The 22893-nt window shown below is 41.7% G+C and overlaps 1 protein-coding gene across 1 annotated transcript in view; it reads right to left on the bottom strand.

The window, feature by feature from the left end:
- Nucleotides 1-22893, bottom strand: part of uvrag (UV radiation resistance associated gene) — a 90052-nt gene that overhangs the window by 21997 nt on the left and 45162 nt on the right. Inside the window, exon 13 of the mRNA XM_003458979.5 lies at nt 19463-19538. Within this exon, the coding sequence (XP_003459027.1) occupies nt 19463-19538 (76 nt within the window). The remainder of the gene's footprint in view (nt 1-19462; nt 19539-22893) is intronic.

Raw genomic sequence — 22893 nt, 5'->3', positions numbered from 1 at the left:
TTCAATAAACAGTTTAAGTCAGGAGAAAGATTACAGCACTGGCATTATCTTTGTGGCTAAGCTGCAAAGCCAGGCCACATAATTTCTTGTGTTATACAGTTTATTTATTTGAACCTAGAATACAACATGATATAACCAAGCTTGGCTTGAACTTTGAACATGAGGAAGAAAACAAATTATTCTGGATTTATAACTTTGCAACTGAACCTGAAAGTGAAACTTTCCTAAAGACACAACTGTGCCTTTGCATCTCATTTGAACTTTCCTCTTTGCCATGTTTGCATCTGTGAGCAACAATTAAAAATAAAAGCAAATGACGTTTCTGCTCTTACATCTTACTAACAACGTGACAAATCTGTGTTGTTGCTGATGCATCTTTTCTTTGTCTTTCTTGGCAACTGCAACCAGACAAGTGCATCGCTAAGAACCCAAGTGCTGAGTCTCAAGTCCTTCGGGGAAGTGTTCGCTGTTACCAGTGTTTCCCAGTGTTAACTGGGGCTGTGCGATATGACCAAAGTCTCATATCCTGATATAAGACATTTATCATCCCGACAACGATATAAATCACAAAAATATTACATTTTCTGTAAATTCTGTGAATCGAGCAGCTCCACTTGTGTGAAGTGTTTTCAGCTGGGCGTCGTGTACCTGGAGTCGAGTGTTTTGACCGATGCATGAAACTATATATGAAATTATATATTATTAGACAGCCACCATTTTCTTTGTGAGTATTTATTAGGTGGCGTGCTGCGGGGAAAAGCCTGTTCTAACGTTTGAGTCTGAGGTTTATTTGGAGCACCTGACGGCTCAAAATCCTGCGTAATTTGCATAGTACAGTTTTCTGGTCCATGTCAGACTTTTCATAACCAACCCATGTCCATGCTACAGAGGGAGCCCCTCGTTTAGGAATAAGGTCCTCGATTTGTTTTGACTGGTCTTTCTGTTTGGCATCATGTTTATTTTGAATAATCTCAACAGGATTTTCAGCTTTATTGTGAAATGTTTATGTGGAAAATAAACAAGCAGACGGCAGAGCCACACGCTGGGTTTACTGTCATTGTTGCTAATAACAACACGTAAAAACAGTGGCTATTCTGTCCGTAGCGTGGTTATTTTAAATATAAGAGAAAGAGAGAACTTTAAGAAATTAATACAGCCACTCCAGTGACCATCAAAACGATATAAAATATTGCTGTAAACAGTTTATTTTGTGACACCATGAAAAAAATGATAGCATAATATGAAACGATAGATGTTTTCATACTGTAGCAGCAGAAAAAGAAAGCTTTTTTACTCTCTCCCCAAACAGGCTGGCCAGTAGTTGGATATGAATTTAAATACAGAGCATTACTGGCATGTTGCAAAGCTAGCTTCATACTGGTATAACTACGGCACCTCTAACAAATACCAGAAACCAGCAGTTGCACTCAGAAATACCTTCTGGTCTTATCTCCAATTTTTATCTTTTTTTGCCTTTTCCCCTCCTCAACTCCGTTTGCTTTCCATTAAACAGAACGTCCCCTCTGAGAATCTCTTTCTAGCTCACTGGTGGATTAGAAATGGTTGATTATGTTTGCTACAGTATGGTGCTCCTGTGATTTCACCCATCTGGCCTATTCTATCCTACACAGTAGGCCCATAATGAAAATCAGCCTGTACAGCCATCAATCATCCACTAAATGAATTATATTGAAATGGTGGGCAGGATGCACACAAAATGGCCGAGACAAAAGGGCAGCAGATGGGAGTAGTGGCATCCAGTGAGAAAAAGTGACCGTTTCACAGGAGGACGAGCATTTTTAATGCTGTACATGGTCGTGTTAATCGCCGGCCTGCTGTTTTTAGATCCTGCATTTGCGGCTTTGAGTTATCCGACAGGAAAAACGTCAAGTGGTGCAATGCAGGTTCAAAACCTCAACTGTTGTGCAGCACAGTGCACAACATGAAGTCCAAGTTGATTAATCACCAGAGCCTTTCATGTGTCTGAATAAATACACAGAGGAGGGCTGAAAAGTTGTTTGAGTCTGGCTAGGGTCATTCATTCACAACAAAAATTCACTTCCCTTAAATTCCGAGCAGCTCTCCGGCCTTGAATACACGCCACGGCTATCATCATCCAGTCTTTGAGCCAAACTTAGTATTCATAAACACTGCGAGCATTTGCTTACCAACGAGAAAGACTTCCCACATCTTTAGAGTTTAAAGAATCACCACCGTCTCATACACAACTTGTAAAAAAAAAAAAACCCCAAAAAACCATTACTATTTTCTAGAAAAAGTATTTCTTTTAGTTCTTCATTTAATACATCAACGCAGTTACATTCAATTAGAAGTGAGCTGCATGCAAACGCAGACAACTACATTCATAAATGCTCAAACATGAGTGCAGGGCAGCGGTCCACCGACGTCCAAGAGGCGTCACAGTTCGAGTGAACAGCCTGGCTCCAAATGTTGCAAAGGACGAACAAAAAGAAGCGAGTTGCATAAACAAAGTAGAACATTAATATTTCTTCAGGTGTTGTGTACTTCAAAAAAATGGTGCTTCACATGTATGTTTGGTTTTCTTTTAGAAAAATACGATTTAATATTAGACTTCCTGTTGTCCTTCTGGACGCGCGTAACCATAGAGGAGAGGCTGAACAGCCACAGTGTGCGTCTGTGTGGCAAGGATAATGATTCAACTGTTATATGAGCTCATAATTCATATTTCTATTTTAGGAGTTAAAAAAATTACCTATTGCTTAAAAAAAGCACACTAGACTGCTCGCTGAGTAATGTTGTAAGCCCTCCATTTCTTCTGTTTTTCTTGGAGGTGGGAGCATCTGCATCTCGGCTGAAATCGAAGCCCATATTGAGGCAAAAAGTATTTGCGCTGCCACAAACACATACCGATTCAACACCAGTTGGATCGTGTCTTTCAAGTCATTATCAGATTTTTTGTCAACATTAAGCGCTGACCAGTTGATAAACTGCTTCCGTCAATTCCAGAAAAGTGTCAACACATGCTGGGCAGGCGCTATAAAAATAAGTTAAAGTTTTATTCTCACTAATTAAATCAACCAAACATTAAATCGTGCTTTTTATTTTTAGACGTGGCTCAAAGCAGCTGATAGAAAACAGACTGAGACCACATTCAGGCTTGAACAATCAAATCCCTTTCTTCTACCGAGCAGCCCTTCATGTAGACGAGGAGGTGCACAGTATAAGCAACAGGGAGAACTTCCAAAGGGGCTGAAATGTAGCTAAATGTTAACATCTATCTGAAAAGATGTAACGCGACTCCTTCTGTGGTAAATGAAAGTCACGGGTTAATCATTGAAGACTTTATCTGCCCTTATCATCTAAAGCTCCACAGCTCAGCTCGCAGCGGCCTGTAACTAATCTACAGCACATAATGTCTAATATCCAGGATCCGGGCATCTGAGCAAGATTGGAGAAAAGTGACGGAAAGGAAAGGGAAAACAGTACGTACAGACTCTAAACATTTTACTTTAGGAAACTAATGGGAAAAAAGACAAAAAAACCAAAACAATTGTGTCTCTAAATCATCTTGGGTGTGCCCAGACTTCAGTTGAGTGCAGGAGGCTCGAGTGAAGCCTGGGTTACATTAGCTCCTACTGGCCGACATCCCTAAACGTGTGACCACACTGTCAGAGGTCACGTTACAGTGTGGGTAATGCAAGTGGACGGTTTTGCAAACAAGAACCCCGAGGACTAAAGAAACAAAAGTGTTATAGCACTGTGTCCTCAAATGAGCTTTAAATGTCCTCCATCTATCTATCGACACACTTATTGGTACACAGTGCAGCAGTATGCTTCAGGTTAAGGTTTTTGACCAAATTATCGGCTTTAGCACAGTGGCTTAAAAATGCATAAAACCCAAAGCAAACCACTCATATCTTCATGGGAACTGGATGACTGCATATCGTCACACAAGAATTTTAAATTCCTCCTTTAACAGCTCAAATGTAGTCATTTTTGTGCTTCCCGTCTCTTGTGTCAAACAAGCGTGTGATAAAACAGCTCTTAGTATTTCATACTGAAAGCTCTCCCACTGCATTTAACATTTTTTAACTGTGTTGGCTTTCTCCTTTTCCCCTCTCTGCTCCCTCCCTTCTGTCTCCTCCACACTCTGGTAATGTAATACAGGTGTGGTGTACTCACTGAGCCCGGGTCCGGTTCAAATAGAGCCCTAATTCAAACCAGATTCTTCTGTCGCATTACTTGTTGTTACACTTTGCCGAGTATCGTGTTGCTGCCAAATTCAGTCAACAGATTTACATAATTACGGGAAAGGCTGTATGAGACGAATAGGAAATTCAGTTAGGGAGACCACTGGTGGCAAGAGACCAATGGTAGTCTCCTCTGAGCCCGAGCACTGCGAGGACAAGGTGGGTGCTGCAGTGCCATGATGTGGTTCCTGAGTGATTATTGATCAGTGCAGCAGGCCAGCGTGTCTAACAGAGTCACCTATTAGAGGTGCCACCCTCCTCGAGCGTTGCTCGGGCTAATGACCCTCGTCACTGTAACACTAGACAAACTAAGAAACCCAACACCTACGCGTGCTAGCCCTCTCTGTGAAATCACAACACCGAGTCCAATTTCCTGTCAGCAGTACTGGCATGGAAGGCTATCATCAATCCTCCATGGCAGCTCTCATAAGGACTCCCGGTGCTTGGATGAGGCACACCTAGCAGAGTATGGTAATTCTCTACTTTGTAGTTTTCTAGTACAAAGCATACAAAGCTCGTGAAGCCACACATGTCCGTGGAATGAAGAGAAGAATGAAGGGGACAGGATGAACGATGAGTAACTAAAGGGAACTGGAGCTTGATCAGAGCTCATCGCACACATCTACGGTATTCTTCATTAGAGGTAATGATCCATTAAAGGAGGATGCTTCTCCTGAATCGACACAACAAACTTTGCTCCTGCAGTAGGCCACATACACTCATGACAACTTACTTATTTCAAATATAGTGCGAGTCTGATCACACTCATTTTATTACTTGGGATTAAAGTGCTGCGGTGTTTTACAGGGGAAATTTTTCTCTCCCTTTTTTTTTTAATACATGTGTTTCCACAAGGCCCCTGGAAAATACTAGACCAGAGGATGAATATATGGTTTGTGGGCAGGTGCCTATCCTAGCTTCACGCTGCCCACATGTTCTCTCCGAGTCTATTTAACTTCTGGTGAATAGGGCATATTATTTTCTTTTCGTTTCCTCTTTATTTTGTGGATGTCTTTACGACTGAGATTTTCTATTAATTTTACCGCTGGATCCGAGGTCACAGGGAGAGCCTGGGCTGGAAAACTCTGTGCACATTTTTCATCTGTCCGAATTACCAGCTTGGAAATGTATTGCTTTCAGAGTGACGCTTGAGAGAGCTACTTATCCAAATGTCTGCTTAGTTTAACTGTCTTTTTTTAAGTCTAAAGCATGAGTGAGCCATGACAAGAACTGAAGAATGAATAATAAATGATGTGGGCTTTGGTTTGGTTGTTTAAAAACTATTTCACACTACATAAAAACAGCAAACATTTGCATCTGGCAGATAGCATTAAAACCTCTTTCAGCCTACGTCACCGAAACAGTTTGTCAAGTATGAATACAACCTCGATGACAGTAAAATGACTACGTCTGGGCTGCAGTACAGCTCGCTGGCCAAGTACATGCCCTATCAAAACAGTAAGCAGAAAGCCGAAGATGAAATCTTAGACTTTCAATATTTCAGACAGTTCAAAGGGACTTGCAGTCAGATCCTGCTGCTAGTTTCCCGGATAAAACGTGCCCCATTAAACTGCCCCGTGGAGCAATTTGACTCCGTGAGGATAAAAGCATAAATAGGAAAACAAGAAGAATTTCATATCTCCACTGTATGTGTGGACTTGTAATATGGACATCTTCAGTAGAAATACTGCACTTTGGATTTGAATATGTCTAAAAGTGTATTTATACGTCAGCCACGAAGATGCAGATTTATTGAATATTACCAGTAGATTGTAGCAAGAACTAGAAAGACAAAATCTTCATGATGCTTCAGAAAGGACACTTATGTAAAAGACTTCTAATAGATTTTAATCAGGCTTGGAAGGTTTAAAGACGGACTTGTGTTAATGTCGTTTGGGATTTAAACCATCAGATGACACATGAGCAATTAAAGTGCCGCAAACCAGGACTGAAAAATACGACTATGAACAAAGTGTGTTGTAAAACACAGCAAATACAGTAGTGCACGAGAAAAGGAGAAGCCTCGGCTTTCACTGGTTCCAAGTATCAAATTAAAACCTGCTACGACATAGGAAGAGGATCGGCTCGGTCCCGTTTATTTTGGAGAGCCCGGAGCGTTCCCCGATCATCTGGGTTTGTTCAACTGTGACCCAGCAGAGCGTTACCATGTTTAAACATTTTTTTACATTGCCAAAGGGTTGTAGAGTTTGAATATGAAACAGTCCAATACAGAAAAAAAATCGCTGATTACAACTTTGTAATTCAAATGACATCATATTTGATTACACCTAGATGTGGAGTGTTTAATGCATGATTTGCTTCACATCAGGTGAGGATTAGGATCTAATCTGGAATTAGAATGTCTGACTCAAACTGTTACAGTTAACATTGTTTGTATTTTCTAATTAGTTTTTATCTTTATTTTGGTTTTACTTTCTGTTCATGTTCGAGTCCAGTTTAGTTTTTAAATTGTATGAAAATATTAGTTTGAGTGTTAGTTTTAGTCTTTTTAATTATTATTCGGCATACGTCGGGGGCAAGATTTAGGAAAATCTGTTCATGTATAAGAATAAAATGAAAAGAAAAGAAAATGTTTTCACATCTTGTTTTAGGTTACTATAATAACCATGATTCATATCGTCCTCTGACCTGCTTGACTGTGTGCTTAATAAAAACTGTTCACAGCTCTTTATCTACCTAGAATACGATGATTTACTCAACTTGCTGTTGAGTAACTGCCAGCCTCCATGTGCTAAGGCAAGACAAATATATACACAACATAAAACGCACATCAAACATTTCATACCTTTTAAGTTTAATCCCCACAGCGCGAAAGCACCAAATAACTTTCCCAGATACAATTGCAGTGCATTGATGTTTACTTACAAAAACACACACTTGAGATTTTCATAATAAGTAAATCAACATTTTTATTTTATTTTAAAGATATGACCTAATTCCCAACCAACCATGACTGGGATTTAAAGAGAGTGAGCAGAGATGGAACAAGGAACAAATAGCTATTGTGTGGACGAGCCCCCCCCAACACACAAACACACATCTGCAGGCCAACTATGTAGATTGTTCCATTAATTCAGCATGAGGGGAAAAAGTGTGAGGCTGAATGTGCGGTTTCTAACTCTCTAATAACCTGGACGAACGCCACCGCTGCACTGAAGGCTGCAGTGAAATGCGGGGGAATCCAGCTTTCATAAAACTGCAAATTCATCGACCCGACTAAAACATCTTCTCACAGAGAAAGATGAAAACTGATCTGATGAAATCTGACAAAATAAAAGCAAAGCCAGGTAATCCAAATAGCTGTTCACATGGCACATCTCACTGGAGCTGCTTCAGCTGACCATTACTCTGGGTTCTAAAAAGTGCCAATAGATGAGGCCATCAAGTGCAGACAGCCAAGCAGACACAGCAGTGATTGAGGAGGTGAGTTCTGACAGCTGTGCTGACAGGTGAACTTCTCTGGTTGTTCAGCTCTCCCAGCAGTGTAAAGAGCAATACCCTCCAGCTCTCAAGAAACACTCTAACCTGCTTCACTCTGACTGCTGTAACAGTTGTAAGGCTGAGGCTCCAAAGACATAAAAGTATAACACGTGCACTGACGCAGGATTACACCATGTGTGTATTTGTGTTTATAGTTGGATACTGAGGCGGGACGCAACCGAACTGCTCTGAAAAGCACGAGCCAACAACTTGGCTGAGACATGTTTTAGCATTCAAAAAAAGAAAGAATATAAGGTCGGTGGGTGTTTCCATGGCACTGGTAGTAATTTGTCCACTAAAATTTTAGAGTTGTCCGCTTGGCGTCATAACGGGTGAGTAAAAACCTGAAGCACCAAAACAAACAACAGTTGATATGCAATAAAGTAAAACAGAACATCTAGAGAAAAAGTCTAGAGAAAAATTACACAGTGCAATGCCTCGCTCTGTTGATGCACGGACACAGTGGAGTGAACTGTGTGGTGGCAGCCACATCTACTTATTGTCTTGGTACAGATGTAAGTAAGTGTACTTTTCTTGGCAAATGGTGGGGTGGGTATTATGAAATTTGACTAATTATTCTATAGATGCAGTTTTCCTTCCTGTAAATAAGTGCCTTGCCGTTATCAGGATGGCTGTTAAATGGAAAGATTTGCCTCTAGAAGGAAGTTAAAGTTTTAAAAGGACTTCCTCTAACAGTGATCATTACTAACAGCTGAAAATATTATGGTAAAATCTACACCGACAGCTCAGAATGTTCAAACTGAATTTGCCTAATAGGCTACTGGTCCTTTGCGTGGCTCCATCCCACTGCTCTGAAGGTGCCCTGTGGTATCTGGCAACAGGATCAGAGCAGCAGATCCTTTATATCCCACAAGGTTTTGAGCTGGACCCACTGCAGATCAGACGTGGCTCAGCACATCCCCCAACATGATGCTGAATTGGACCACTGTCTGTAATTACTCAACACTGCTGGTTGAGAGCAGCCCATGAGCCTAGGTGTTCTGGCAATAACAATTTCACCCTTGTCAGAACAGATAAAATCTTTACATAAGTCCCGAGCTTCCACAGTGAGTATGTATGATGTTTCAGCTCATCAGTGTGCAGCTGCTTCTTGCACTATATATCTGATCGTGTATGTTTGCATCATGAACTTAAGCTGTAGGTGTCTGCAAGTGCTGGGAAAGTCATTACTTGTCTAAAGACAATGGAGAAATCCTTCACGGTGCTTAAAACTAAGAAAATACGTTATTTAGATTTACAGAAGACAGCTTAGACGAATTATTTTCAAAGACAAAGAACTCCCCTTGCAGTCTCTCAGTTTTTTTGTTTTTTACGTGAGCCGGTGTTTATTTAACAGCTCTTTCATGAGCCACTTAGCCTCTTTTCTTCAACAACTGTAAAATGGTTACGCGACCTCTGGGGCAGCAGGCTTGGGCGCATCATAGACGCTTCATTAATTTAAAAAAAACAAAACAAAAAAAGCTTAGCTATGGCTGGATGGCAGAGATGATGACATGACAGTAAGGACACTCCACCCACATCCTCTCCCCCTTGCCAGCTAACTGAAGCTGACACCAGGGGTTGATGGAGAGACACTGCCCTAATGAGGTGAGACTGTACATGGCAGACGGGAGTGTTGGAGAGAGTGGCATTTAAGGAAAGAGACTAATTCTGAGATTCACCTGACAAACCTAAATTAGTGATAGAGGCACTGATTTTGCGATGATAAGCGCCCAACGTATAGACTTTGTGGACCACAGCCGCGGTGCTAATTCAGATCAAAGGCTGCCGACTGGCCGGAGTCAAAGGGCTGTAATGAAATCCACATGCAGGCAGGAAAAGCACTGGCTAGAGGCACTAACGCAGAGCTGGAATGGCTGATATTTTTTCAAATACTGACCAGCTGGGGCCAGCATTGTTTTATTCTCAGAGCTGTTTAATATCACTGAGCTGTAATGAGGCCAGCACTCAAGAACAAATAGCTCTACTCACATAAGCCCATATGAGAGCACACACGAGGTTTGATGAATTAAAAAGGAAAACAAATTGTTCTAAACTTGCTGATATAAAATACACTCGTTCTCTGCGCCGTCTTCTCTTATGATGAGTTAACAGGGACCTCTGGTGCTAAGCTTGGCCATCCAAAAGCAGAGAAAATCCTTTCGTTTGTGTGCTTTGGTCTGCTTTCCAACTGCTTTAACCAAGAGGGAAACGGATGGATCCAAACACTACAGATACTGTAACACGCCATCAAATAACCACGATCAAAGGAAGTGATAAAACCTCCAGTGGAACCCCCCCCGGCTTCCTCCCATTCCATTAATCTGTTGAGAAGTTTGTTTAATTCTAACCTAAGTCAGCATTTTTAGACAAAAGAGAGGAGAGATCTGAGAGGCTTCAACGCTCTAACAGAGTGCTAGTGAAACAAGGACGGCGAGCTCCAAACACACAGGCCTCGGCTACAAATTCCAAGCAGCTGGAAACTGCAGACACACTATTAAGTAAATGATGGAGCAGAGCAGCCAACACTCTCTAAACACCCAGAATCTCAGCAAAGCCCTCATTTTTTGGACCGCCGCGCCAAAGAAAATCCACAGCCTGACCTGTGGGAAAAATACATTTTAAGATAACCATAACACGACTGCACCAATTGATTATAAAGGATGATACACAAAAGCAAATGAAATATGGCACAAGATCGCAGCTTATCATCCGTGGATCTCAATCTATTATTTAAACTTCTTTATGCAAATTACTCGACGACATGTAGGTCCCCCTCCACCCAACCAGTGAACCTAGACAACATCAGTTTTTGCACAAAGCCACACGTTTTGCTAACTAGAGACACGACACACTGGTTGGGGTTTAAAAAAAAAAAATCTCAGTACTGATCCTCATATGGAATTCTTTCCAACTGCTCACTTTCCCTTATATACAGACAGGATTAACATTTACTTTTACTCTTCTCTGTAGTGGAACTAGCTCCTGTGGTACCTCTTTGCGGTGAAGGACAAACCTAGAACTACCAACCACGAAATGTGGAAATTCAATTAGATGAATTTAAGTGTTTCATAAAGTCATAGGTGGCTGTCCAGAGGAATTCTCATAAAAGCTCAGAGCTCAGGCATAATCGCTGTGCAGTGACAGCCTCACTACGTACACACGCCCATAAGTGGAAACCACAGAACAGTGACATACACTTAGAAATGTGGTCTGAGACCTGCTTGTAAATCTCGAGGCAAGTTAGAGCTGACAGACTACAAAGGTGGCTTTCTTCATTGTCCTGGTCAGCTCTGGAGCATCTATTAATTCCCATCTTTTCTTGTGAAAAACGGTAACTGAGAGCGGAACGTCAAGCGCCACAATCGGTGGTACAGCAGGATATGGTAAATATCCGTTTATAGAAACGGGTGCTCCCACTTTGGGTTGTAAAAAGGGTCCCGCCAACAGCTCTCTCTGGCCAATAAGTGGCAGTGGATGCAAGCTGTAGCTAACAACACAAGTTTGTGATGGAAAATAGGGACCACACAGTAAGGCTACGAAAACCCAAGGGCAAAGAGGGGTGTACATTAAAGTCTGGCTTTGGTTAATGGATAGCTTGAATATGGCTTTCCAGAGAAACACAGAACGACTAATCCACAAAGGAGCTTCCCCCACAGCCTCTACTTCAAACATTAGAAGAACTGGTGTAATTTCTCAGTAGCTGTTCTTCCGGTTCTGTAGCAGTGAGATGATCAAGTTTCACATCTCGTGCAGATAGACCGCTAGCAGCTCCCAATTCATGTGGCAAAACATCAGTTCAGCTTGGCACAAGACGGCAGCAGTGAATATAGCCGCTTCCTTTTTACAACAGACATGCAAGAACACGCACACATAAATGTAACAGACAAAATTTAAAAGACAAGTTAAAGTTTGGTTAGAACTCTCCTTTCATGTGACCTTTGAACTGTTCCCACATCAGTAAGTTCATTTTATTCACGTGCTTTCAATTCAGAAGGTGAAACATTCAGACGATGTGTTACACCTTATTCCTAAAAGTGTTTGATCAACATATCGATTACCTTGATGTAAGTATTAATGCTAATCAAATGTTTTCTAAGTAATCCGAGTCATTCATCTAGGAGGGTGAGTAATGATTTTATAATCATAATGCAAATTAAATGTGGCAAAAAAAACCCCCCAAAAAACACAACACAGGCTCCAATAATCCAAAGTCGTTTCTGTCTGACACAACATGAAAATGCAACAATTTAACTATAATCTGCATTATTTCTCACAAAACTGCAAACACTCTGTTCTTGTTATAATAATTCACACAGTATCTGTCCAACACATACAAAGCACAATCCAAATGAGATCACGTAGCAGTGCAGGTTACAGACTCAACCTTTTCGCTTCAGCTCAGGTTTGTTGGCAGTTTCATTATACAATCCATACAGCTCTCAATTTAACCTGCTTATAAGCTGCCAGGAAGAATTTCTCACTTGAAATGTGATAAACAAAGTAGAATAATGAAGTGGAGTAAAGAGATGTTGTTAAAAGTGGCACCTTAATGGCCTTTAAATGCATAACACATTGTTAAACTTTGGCTCAACAACTTCTCCTCTATTAGATACGAGGGGATGATTATCCAACATTTGTATAGCATGTGGTCATGTGGGAAATGATGCTCAAAGCTTAGCGATTCAAGCTCTTGTTCACCAGCCTGGAGGAGAACAGACACGTTTATGGCTTGGCCTAAAACAGAACATCACCTAGTACCTCATTTCTTCTTTCCTGTTAAGGTGAAAGTGACGGATACACGATTGATTTAGAGCCGTGTACTCCGGTGCCTGTCCTGCCCATTATGTGTTGTATCATATTAATGCCTTTGAAATAGAAAGCGGATGTGGCCGTTATGGAATGATGAAGACAATGAGTGGCAGCAGGCAGTTGAAATGGCCTGATTACTTCCAGGCCCAGTCTGTTCCAGAGTAAAAATGGTGGCAGAGCCTGGAGAGCCGCGGTCCAGGGTTCAGGTAAACAAACAGCATACAGTGGGCTGCATTACGATTACTGAACATCGAGGCCTCTTTTTGTTGAGATGAGGTCTGCACTGAGGCAGCCGGGCCGGAGAATGATCGCTGTTGTTTTGGGCGGAGGGGGGGACAGTGCAGATGTAATCGGCCGTTTTTCTTCCTAGTTTTCTTTTTGTTTTTGGGGAATGTTCTCTGGTACGCACCAAAAAGTGAGTCACAAACCGCAAAGTCATAGCTAGACGAGGAGAGAAACACCAACGGATTTCTGAGGGAAACAGAATAGTTTTGTCTAAAACGCTTCCAAATTCTCAGAAAGATCCTTTGGAGAAACAGGCTGAAGATCCAGTTTCTGCTCTCATTTTCAAGGAAATCTGAGCTGTGCAGAGGCGAAAAAAAAGGATAAATACTGCAGATAAGGCCAGATACAGGAGGACTTTTCTTGTGTAAGCAGTGCCTCGGAAACTGAAAGATAAGTCGCTGCCAAACGTTGTCTTTTTTTCTTTGTTTTTCTTTATAAACATAAAAGCCTCAAAGTAAGCTCGGGATATGGGCTTACACATCACAGTTCCACTGCTACTTTATTCAGTTTGTTTAAGAATGAGGAGATGTTGCAAGATGTGGCAAAAAACTGAAATTAGAATCCCTGCATTTACACTATACATACACATAAACACAAAAGTGGGCAGCAAGAACGCACATTTTGATCATTTACATGTGACTACTAAACAATCAGTCATTGTATACCGCCACCTCTGAATCACAGGCTTGCAGACGGAGTAAACACAAAGCTGTTCGGAGGAATGTCAACTACGGAAAAACTGAGTTCATGAGCAAATACGGTACACCCATTGTTTCATTAAAGGGAAAACCCGGTCAGGCATCGACCTGTACCATCTCCAACATGTGCAGTACTAAAGAAAATAAGGTAATAGCTGGAGATAGTTTCCCATGGAGAATTTTAACCATCGTGACAACTCAGTCTGAGGTGGAGGGGAGTTATGAGGTGGAAGGCAGCTGTGTAATGCTCACTTTCTGCGTGTCTTTGAGTGGGTCATATGGTTTTTATCGAAGCACAATCACATGAGCTAACGGCAGCAGAGGGCTATGCCAAGATTTTGTCCCATCTCTTGTGACTTGGGGTCAAAAACTCTGTCACAGAGGCGAAGAGATGGAGGGTCTAAAGCTTGGACTAGAGCTTTCTACAGAGATGAATGAAAGAAGAGCAACAATGAACAAAAGAGCCGATGAGGTCAAAGGGTTTCCCTGCACACACCTCACCATAAGCTGAAGAGACACACAGTAACGTTTCCATGTTCTTTTTTAAGATGGCAAAACGAGACCAGTTTCCTGCCAGCTCACATTTTATTTACAAATCTGTCAGACTTCTGACTAACTTTGGTTTCAGCGGTGTCTGTGAGGGAAAAAGGACAATTTCCCCTGTTGTATTTTATCCAAACCAACACGCTCGCTGTGGAGGGTTGAGATAAGCAAAATTTCACTATTAGGGGCTGAGTGACCGGGGGACCATACAACACAACCGCAACGCTGTATGCTCTGATTTATGTTCATAATCCTTAACTTTAAAAATTAGTTTGACATGTTTTTAGAATATATTTAGTATTAAATCTCCCATTTCAATATTTATCCAAAGTTAAGGAACTCACACTAGGTGACAGTATATATAAATGAAGCAGAATCAACATCATCCAACTGTAAACACCAATTCTTGTATACTGCTGTAATTTTAAACAACCTTTCCAAAGGAGCTTCACCAAGAATACCTCCAGCCAACCAGCTCGTGTTGCGCTTGCTGCCACCTCCACTAACCACTAAATGCAGTAGGCTCCCCCATGAGTCATAGCTGTGTTTTATGGAGCCACAGTTGCCGCTCTTAATGACAGCAGGCGCTCTGACGTATGCCCCAGACCACCGCTATGGCACTCTGCCTGTAGATCATGGTGTGAAATTGCCCAGAGACTTGGCAGGTGGAAGAATACAAGCGACTTTCTCCTGTAGACAGAAATAAAGGTGAACCCAGGGGTGACCTGCTTGGGCTGCAACAGATTTACTGTGTTTTAAATCCCAATACTTGGTTTCCTGTGCCTGAGGCCCACAAAATATGATATAGCAAGCACTGCGTCTGAGAACTAGCTGTTGTGTTGACCTCTTCCTGCTGAAAGCATGGCTCCTTCGTGTAGCATCAGTTGTCATCTAATAAGCCCCACATGCCTGTTTCCCAAAAACAGAGCATGGTGGATAAAGCTGGCAGTCTGGAAACGCAGCACATGACAATAAGCCGCTCCACTCAGCCACCCTAACTTGGTGGGTTTTTTCTGTGTATAGATGAGAGGCAGATTTAACACTTATGCCTCCCTGTAGATGGATACATCAGGCCCACTTACATACTACTAAAAAAAACCTCATGGAATTCATTCATGTAACAGCAAAGCAAAGAGAGAGAGAAAAAATCTTCTAACATCACATCCTCTCCAAACTCTGAGGTTTGGGGATCGGTTCAGCTTGGAATAAAAGAGAAAATATACATGTTAACAAAAAATGGCAAAGTTTCCAAACAAACATTTGTGACTCACTCAGGCGTTGCACATTTTGCAATATTTTCTGATTGCACAAGAAATAAAAGAGGGAATTGGGGAGAATAGCTGGACTTTAGCCCAAACATTCCTCGTAGCTTTTTTTTTTTGGTTTTTAAACTTCTTATCCTCAAACAAATTAAGCCGAACAAGCTGCACGGGAGCCTGTTATCACCTGACGTCCAGGATGCTCAGTGCATCTTCTCCATCCCAATAGGAGCAAACGTTCCCCTCTGCCACATCAAAGAAGGGTCGCCCCGCTATGGCACAGATCCTTCGACCAGCTTCGACCGTATCACTTTCAAACACGGCCGCACAAGGCAATTTAATAGTAGATGGACAGCTAATGTATCCCACCCAGGGTCCAGTCACCACCAAAGCAGCCAATCAGACCTTCAGCCGGGCCTGCTGTGAAACCAGACCTCTGCTTGTCTGATGTCTGCAAAGCCAGACTTTGGACAAGCTGTGCATGACTGCTTAACGTGGCTGATTCAACATAAGGAGGCCTCCAAAGACACAAAGAAAAATTTTAAAACCGCAATCTAAATAATGACTCTCTGCTGCAACTAGAAAAGCCGTCTGTTTGAAAATAATATTAGCCAGAGAAAACCACAGCTTAAAGTGTAGGGTCAATAAATGAGCCATTTCCCAGTAAAAGCCCCAATAAGAACCTCGACAGGAAACATAGAGCAGTAAAAGTAAAAAGTTAAAGTCAGCCAGCTGATAAAGTGCTTGACAATGACAGTTAATGACTTGTAATTAGGTTTAAAGGAGACATTGCATACGAGTTAAGCCTGCATTTCCCAGGATTAAGTCCTAAACCCTGAAATTTTGTGATGCGAGACCACAAAACTGATAGCTTACATTCAGAGAAGTGAACAGCTTAATGTGAAGTTCAGAAATCAGCCAAACTGGGAGGAAGAAGCTCCGTTTGTGGAGCGTTCCATTTTATTGACTGTGACATGTTTACCACTTCTTCAGTTTTTTCAGGTTTCAAACAATCGCCGCATCGAGCTGGACTTCTGATGTGGCACAGCCATACTGTTCTGGAGTCAAGCTGATAACTCATCCATAATGTGGAGACGCACACATGGAATGTGTAACAAAGTGCTTTGAACAAAAGCTGAAATTTTATCCTGTAAAAATAGTAACGCTCCTCTGAGCTGTTAAAAGCACGTTTCTCAAGGTCAAAAAAGCAAAGACACAAAGTGTTTGGATCTCTCCTAAACAAAAGGCCACAGCAGCACAGAGAATTTGGGAATCTACAAGCAAGGCTTACATTTATTGTGTAGTGAAATCTGTTACTGCAGAGATGAGGCTCTGCGAGCGTTACATATCGGCAAATAGCAGGCGTGCCGCCTTTTTATTAATTCATCATTCCACGGATTCTTTTTACAAAGTTATCGTGCACTCTGCACATGTGCCCACCTGCGCTATAGCTGAAGGCTTCCATCTGGATTCAAACCTTTAATTTGAATCTTTCTGCATTGGTTTCATGGACACTGGTGAGGACGTCCAGCTGTCTGGAACTCATTGTTCCTCTGCAGTGGACCAGATTCCTTTGAAGCACCATATATATAAGGCCAGTTTCATGAAGGAATGTGTCTAAAGAATAAAGTTTTCCTCTTGAAATCCCAAAAAGACCTCTCTATGAATCACTGCCGCATTTTGAACCGACAAATTCAGCAATATTACTTGACAATATTTGCATTACGGATAAGCTGATTTCAATCAGGAATATTTCTCCTCCAGCCAAGCCATCCTTGCATGTGCCTTCAATCAGTGGGCAAATTAAACTTTCAGCAGGAGAGAGCATGCTGTGCTGCATCTGATGTCACTATGTGGCTGAGCCTGGTGAAACAGAAAGCCGATGTGTGGCTCTGATAAAAAAAACTAAACTGATGATTGCACACCAAATGATCTTCCTTTAAAATCCAGTCAATTTGAATCCACCTACGATACAACACCAGAACATAAGACATCCTGAGATCCTGCACGCAAACTCGCATACTTCTACATGTTCATCTTTGGAGATGTGTACCACCTTGTCTGAGCTTTATTACAAACTTTTCCCAGGCTTTGCGAGTGTGAATGCATGTCTGTATACATATGTGAGTGCTCAAACATGTGCATATGTGTTTGGCCCTGACAGTTATTACAAAACAGTAAAATCCAGAGAAAAATACAAACCTCAGCCCAGCTAATATTTCACCTTTGACAAGAGATCGCTTAGACTGACAAGCAGTGATGGAATGAGTGCTGGATTAGTTTGGCATTACTCAACAAAGAACACTGACCTAACAATGTGCATTCCGCTATTAACGTGAATAATAGCTTCCCTTCTGAAATCATGAAACACAAATCATCATTTAGCTACATGACACGGTAATACCAGTGAGTTCCATTTAGTGGTTTTAGACAGCACTTATTTTCTTTTGCCGTCTAAAATGTTTTCTTATCTCGCTTATTTTCTTATTCTTGGATGCTGTTGGAAAGATGGCAGATTTTATTGCTGGCTAGAAGCTCGTGGTGTAGCATTAACACTAAAACCTCCCAGTGCGCCGCGTTCAGAAGTGAGCCACCTGTTAGAGCGAGTGGCCCCGTTAAGAGGTGGAGAGCTCCGTCATCCTCGGCTGAACGAGGAGGGAAACAGGGAATGGAATGCAAATTGTTAAAAGTCGGTGCCAAATGACTCGAGGATAACTGGAGGGCGTAACTAAGGTCAACACATTATATGTACTTCAATAAACCGAGACGGGTCAAGAGTTCAACAGATCACATGAAAAGACCAAAACCAATAATAAATTGTTCCTGCTATTAAGTATATACAGTCGCATAAAAAAGATTTAAGCTGTTTTTTGCATATTTTTCACGCTTGCATGTTTCAGATCATCAAACAAAATATTACTTTGTATTGTAGATATAAGTTTTCTGCAAAATAATGAACCTCTGATTATTGAAAAACTGCCTCTGTAAGATGCTCTTTATACCAAATCATGTTACTGAGCTGCTGCCAATTCAACCAATTAGTTGCAAAATGTTCTTTCAGCTGTTTGTTTTCAGTGGCACTTATTTTCCATCCCAAATTTGAGACCTGCTGCTGCCATCAAATTTAAAATGAGCTAATAGTTAAAAACATCTGAAATGTTTTCCCTGTTCTACTGGTAATAAAATATGGGTTTATGAGATTAGCAAATCATCTGATTCTGTTTTTACTTACATTTTACACAATGTCCAATTGGACATGTGAGATATGACAGCAAACGCCCAATTTCATCCTATCTTGGAATTATAAATTATTCCTGGATCTACACGCAGCTCGAGTCCAACAGCTGAGCCAAAATTACACATCTGGTAAAATTTCCATGCAAATCATCCATAACTTTGAGCAACAAACACACAAACTGAATCAATTACATAACTTCCTTGGCAGAGGTAACAATCACAGATTAACACTTGTAAATTGGCACTTATTTAAAAGTGTTAATGAGTTGATGAGTACGTTGCGAGCTTTGCCTGTGTGTCTCTTCGACTGACTACCAGTATCATTCATTACTTTTACATCAAGGACGTAAAAACTTCATTCCACATTAGTCCACATAGATCACAATAATTCAGCACTTACTAATATTTAAATTAAGCCTGACTAAAAGGCTTTTACAGCTGTTTCAGGAATTTTTTTATGAGTAACACCTCCATTAATAACAATCAAGCTTTTTAATCACCAACCAGATGTTCCTGGGAGCAACAGACAGACTGGGGAAGTCTGCAGGTGTTGAGATGGATTAATACACAATGGCTTTGCTGTTTTCATGAGACAATTTGATGACATGAGACGGATATAATATCATCATCCTTTATAGTGATGGCAGAGTGTGAATGCATTAACGCCTGTATGTCAACAACAGGTCTCGACACACTAAACGCTGCATTGTGAAACTTAACGGACGAGGCGCTGCACTCGGTACGAGCAACTTTTAGAAACTGCAGGACAACTTACAGTTACAAATTAGTATGATTTTCTAAATAAGTTTCCAACTCTAAATAAGTAAGATCTATAAATGTTCAAATTGAAAAATGGCTTCAAACATGTTTAGTGCGTGTGTATGCAATGTATTACCTGGGCAATGTTCTTGTTGAGTAAGTAGACGCCATATTCAAAATGAAACCGCTCTCCTCTGGGGTACAAAGGGAATCTGTGAAATACAGAAGAAAAAGAAACACTTAAGGAGGAATTTACTGTACATGATCCAGTACTGGCAGTCAGAGAACCCTATGTCTGCAAGCTGGCTACATTATATCCATATTACACATCAAAATATACTACAGTTCCAACTACGTGAAAAAGTCAACAAAACCCTCGTTCTCTCTGGCTTTGCCACAGGGAACGATTTGACTCGCATTGTTGAAAGTGTCCGATAATGTAGCCGGCAGTGTTTACATTGAGTGATACTTGCAGATTGCTCAGGAAACTAAGTCTGAGTCTATGATCCCTTCCCACAGATGCCACCTCTGTACCGTGCTAAACTGAAATATCAAACAGCAGAGGCGTCCAAACAACGTGTTTATCCGCCCCTGAACAGGAACAAATTTTCTTTTCAGCATGGTGGGAAAGTCCCATCGGCGCCAGTCGCATGTCTTAGGTAGGACACGCAGGGAATGCTCATGAAGGAGATCCAGGAGATGCCCTTGGGTGCTGGCGTGGGGTAGTGAGGTGAATATGCTGACATGCAGAGAGATACGGTTCGCTTTACTTCCAGGGATGTTAAGGCCGGACTCATCCCTTTCAGTCATTAAGTGCTTATGCCTCCTGATCTCCCACTGAGGAGGCTTCAGCATAATGAGAAACCAGCTCCACAGAATAAGCAGGGATTTGCTCTGAGCAAACACACACATACTCAAACCTGTGAATACTTTTAGGGACTACATTCATATCAGAGCTTTATCTGAAGAGCTCTTCAAAATTCTTCACCTTTACCTTTGGAGGAACCCAACCCCTAGTCCGCTCTTAACCCCTCACCCAAACACTGAAGCAATGTGTGAGGAAATATGAGTGAACTTTGGAGGAGTTTTAGTGTTTTCTGGCTCATGAAATTCATCAGCAGAGCTGAGATGTTACATGTTGAGCTGATAAGAGGCCAAGTCAAATATAAACAAGGTTGTAAAGATAAAAATGAATAAAGCTTGTGCTGTTTTACTTGAGGTGTAAATGTTTTTCTTTACTAAAAGAATAAGGTGGAAAAGTAAAAGAATTTAAAAAAAAACCTACAATACACACTCACTGTGACTAATTCCTTAAGGTCTATATGATAGTATTCCCGTGTGCGTGTGCCACAGGGAGGTCAGAGGTGTTCTTAATGCTGTGCAGGAATAAAGTAGAAAAATACAGCAGACACTCTGCAGCTTATAGGATACTATACGTCCAGATTTCACTGTATGACATTCGTGTTTTAGCATTTCCTCTCGATAACAAGAACATACAGAACTAAGGGATTTTTAACAGCTCTCTTTCTTTTATTTGGCTTTTATCCACGTCCTGAAAGTTTGCTTTACATCATATCTGCGGCTGTCTGGACATGTCAGACAACATTCTGACTGCAGGGTTCACTGTAAACACCTCCTCACTCACGCATCGCACTGCAAATCCGGGAAGGTTGAGAAGTAAACCTCGAACACATGGAGATCGTTGCAGCCCCGAAAATGAAATTTAACAGGATGTTGCTGCAAAAGTCTGGCAAAGAAAAAGTGCCGGTGTAGCCCGAGGGCCACACAGCCCGTCACTCGTTAGACCTCCGTATCGCCGACATGCAGCCAGGGCCCCGCGGAGAAGGCGACACGCCAGAGGTCATATCTCAGCATTCGGAAATAACTAACAGGGAGAGGAAGAACAACACAACAGGCATTCCCTGTGCACTGCTGGCAGAGCCAATATCACTTCCCCAAAAACAGATAGGATTTGTTTGCTGATGAACATGACTGAAAGGGAAACAAAGCTACCTTCAACACACACAAACGCACAAACGCACCACGCGCACTCCCGTACAGTGCGGTGATTAATGACTGCTGTCCGCTGTGTCTGAAATCACACTGCAGAGAGACTCTGGTTCACCAAACACCAGGAATTCCTCACGGGGACGTCCCGTAACGCCAAATATATTATTACACCGCAGCGGCGGGGAGGATCGAGTCGAGGGGAGGAGGCGCTGAAGGAGAACTTAAGTTAGAGAGCACTTCTAATTAATGCCGTTTGTTTGTCTGTCAGCGAGACTACACAAAAAGCGGCAGGCACAGTTTAATAAAACCCGGTGGAGTGGTCGGGCAAACAAAGAACCCGTTAAGTTTGGATGACTTGAGAAATCTTCAGGCAAACAGAAACACCAGCGTTCAATCATTTGTTCTTATTTGCTGTATTTCGTTCCAGGGTAAAAAGGAAATCTGTCTGTGACTGACTCCACAAACAGGCCCAGAGATGACCTGTGTGTGGCACCGGTTGTGCTTACTCGCTGAATTTCCAAACAATTTGTTCTCGTTTTATCTCAAGTAAGCTCAGGCCTTTTTTGCCTCTCGCACCTCGTGCACAATCTACGTGGTTCTTTTGTTTAATTCTGTTGTACATGTAAATCAAATCAAATCATCTCTTTCCCAGCAGTCCTCCGCACATTTCTTCACTTTCCTTGATCAGGCAGTTTCCTCCGTCAGCACATCCCTCTCCCGCTCCCCTCAGTGGCAGCACCGCTGAAGGGTCACGTCTATGAAACTAACACAGCAAACTGAAAATGACAGGCGCCGTAATCAACACGCCCACTCACTTAAGGGTGCATTCAAAAGACTGATTACTGAAACATGAAATCTGCTTTCATTTAGCTAATATTCAACTCTGGATGCACCGGACAGACCAAAAAAAAAAAAAAAAAAAGATTACAAAGAATAACAGTGATTTGAGGGCAGACATAAATCTGTCACATTTCTTCCCCCTGCAAAAAAAATAAAATAAAAATGCACTTCTCTTTCCTTCTCATCTAAAGAGCAACCCAACCACAGGATAGTTAATGTGCAAGTGCTGGCTCTGGGTGTAGACCCGAAAATATGTAATTAATAAGTGTGGAGCCACGACATTGTAAAAAGACAAAAGCAGTATCTTACAGGAAAGTCCCCGGGTTTTATATGAATGCCCCCAGCCTGCCAGCTTTTTAACTGCAGGGTCTAGACACCCTTTATCCACAGACAGCCTTCAAATATAAAGCTGGGACTCTTGTTAAATGAAGGAAACAACCAATAAACGCGTAGTTACAATGATGGGATGAAGCAAAGGAAGGTTCACTGCTCTCTCTCTTCCTGTCCATTTCTTTTTAAACTCACTCCTTGTCCTGCGTTTTATTTCTGTGCAGGGATCTCTTAATAGCAGGCTGACTTATAATGCTTTCATCTTTGGTTGATGCACGACCAGTGTCTCTACACTGTCTGCCTGTACTGTACTCTGGGGGCCTGCTAGCAGGTGTCAGCAGCACGTGACGGGGTTTTTTATAGCCTCTGGATAAACAGCCACATTTG

This window comes from Oreochromis niloticus, linkage group LG10 (assembly GCF_001858045.2).
Source record: "Oreochromis niloticus isolate F11D_XX linkage group LG10, O_niloticus_UMD_NMBU, whole genome shotgun sequence".
Taxonomy (NCBI): Eukaryota; Metazoa; Chordata; class Actinopteri; order Cichliformes; family Cichlidae; genus Oreochromis; species Oreochromis niloticus.
This window is presented reverse-complemented; position numbering and strand designations above follow the sequence as displayed.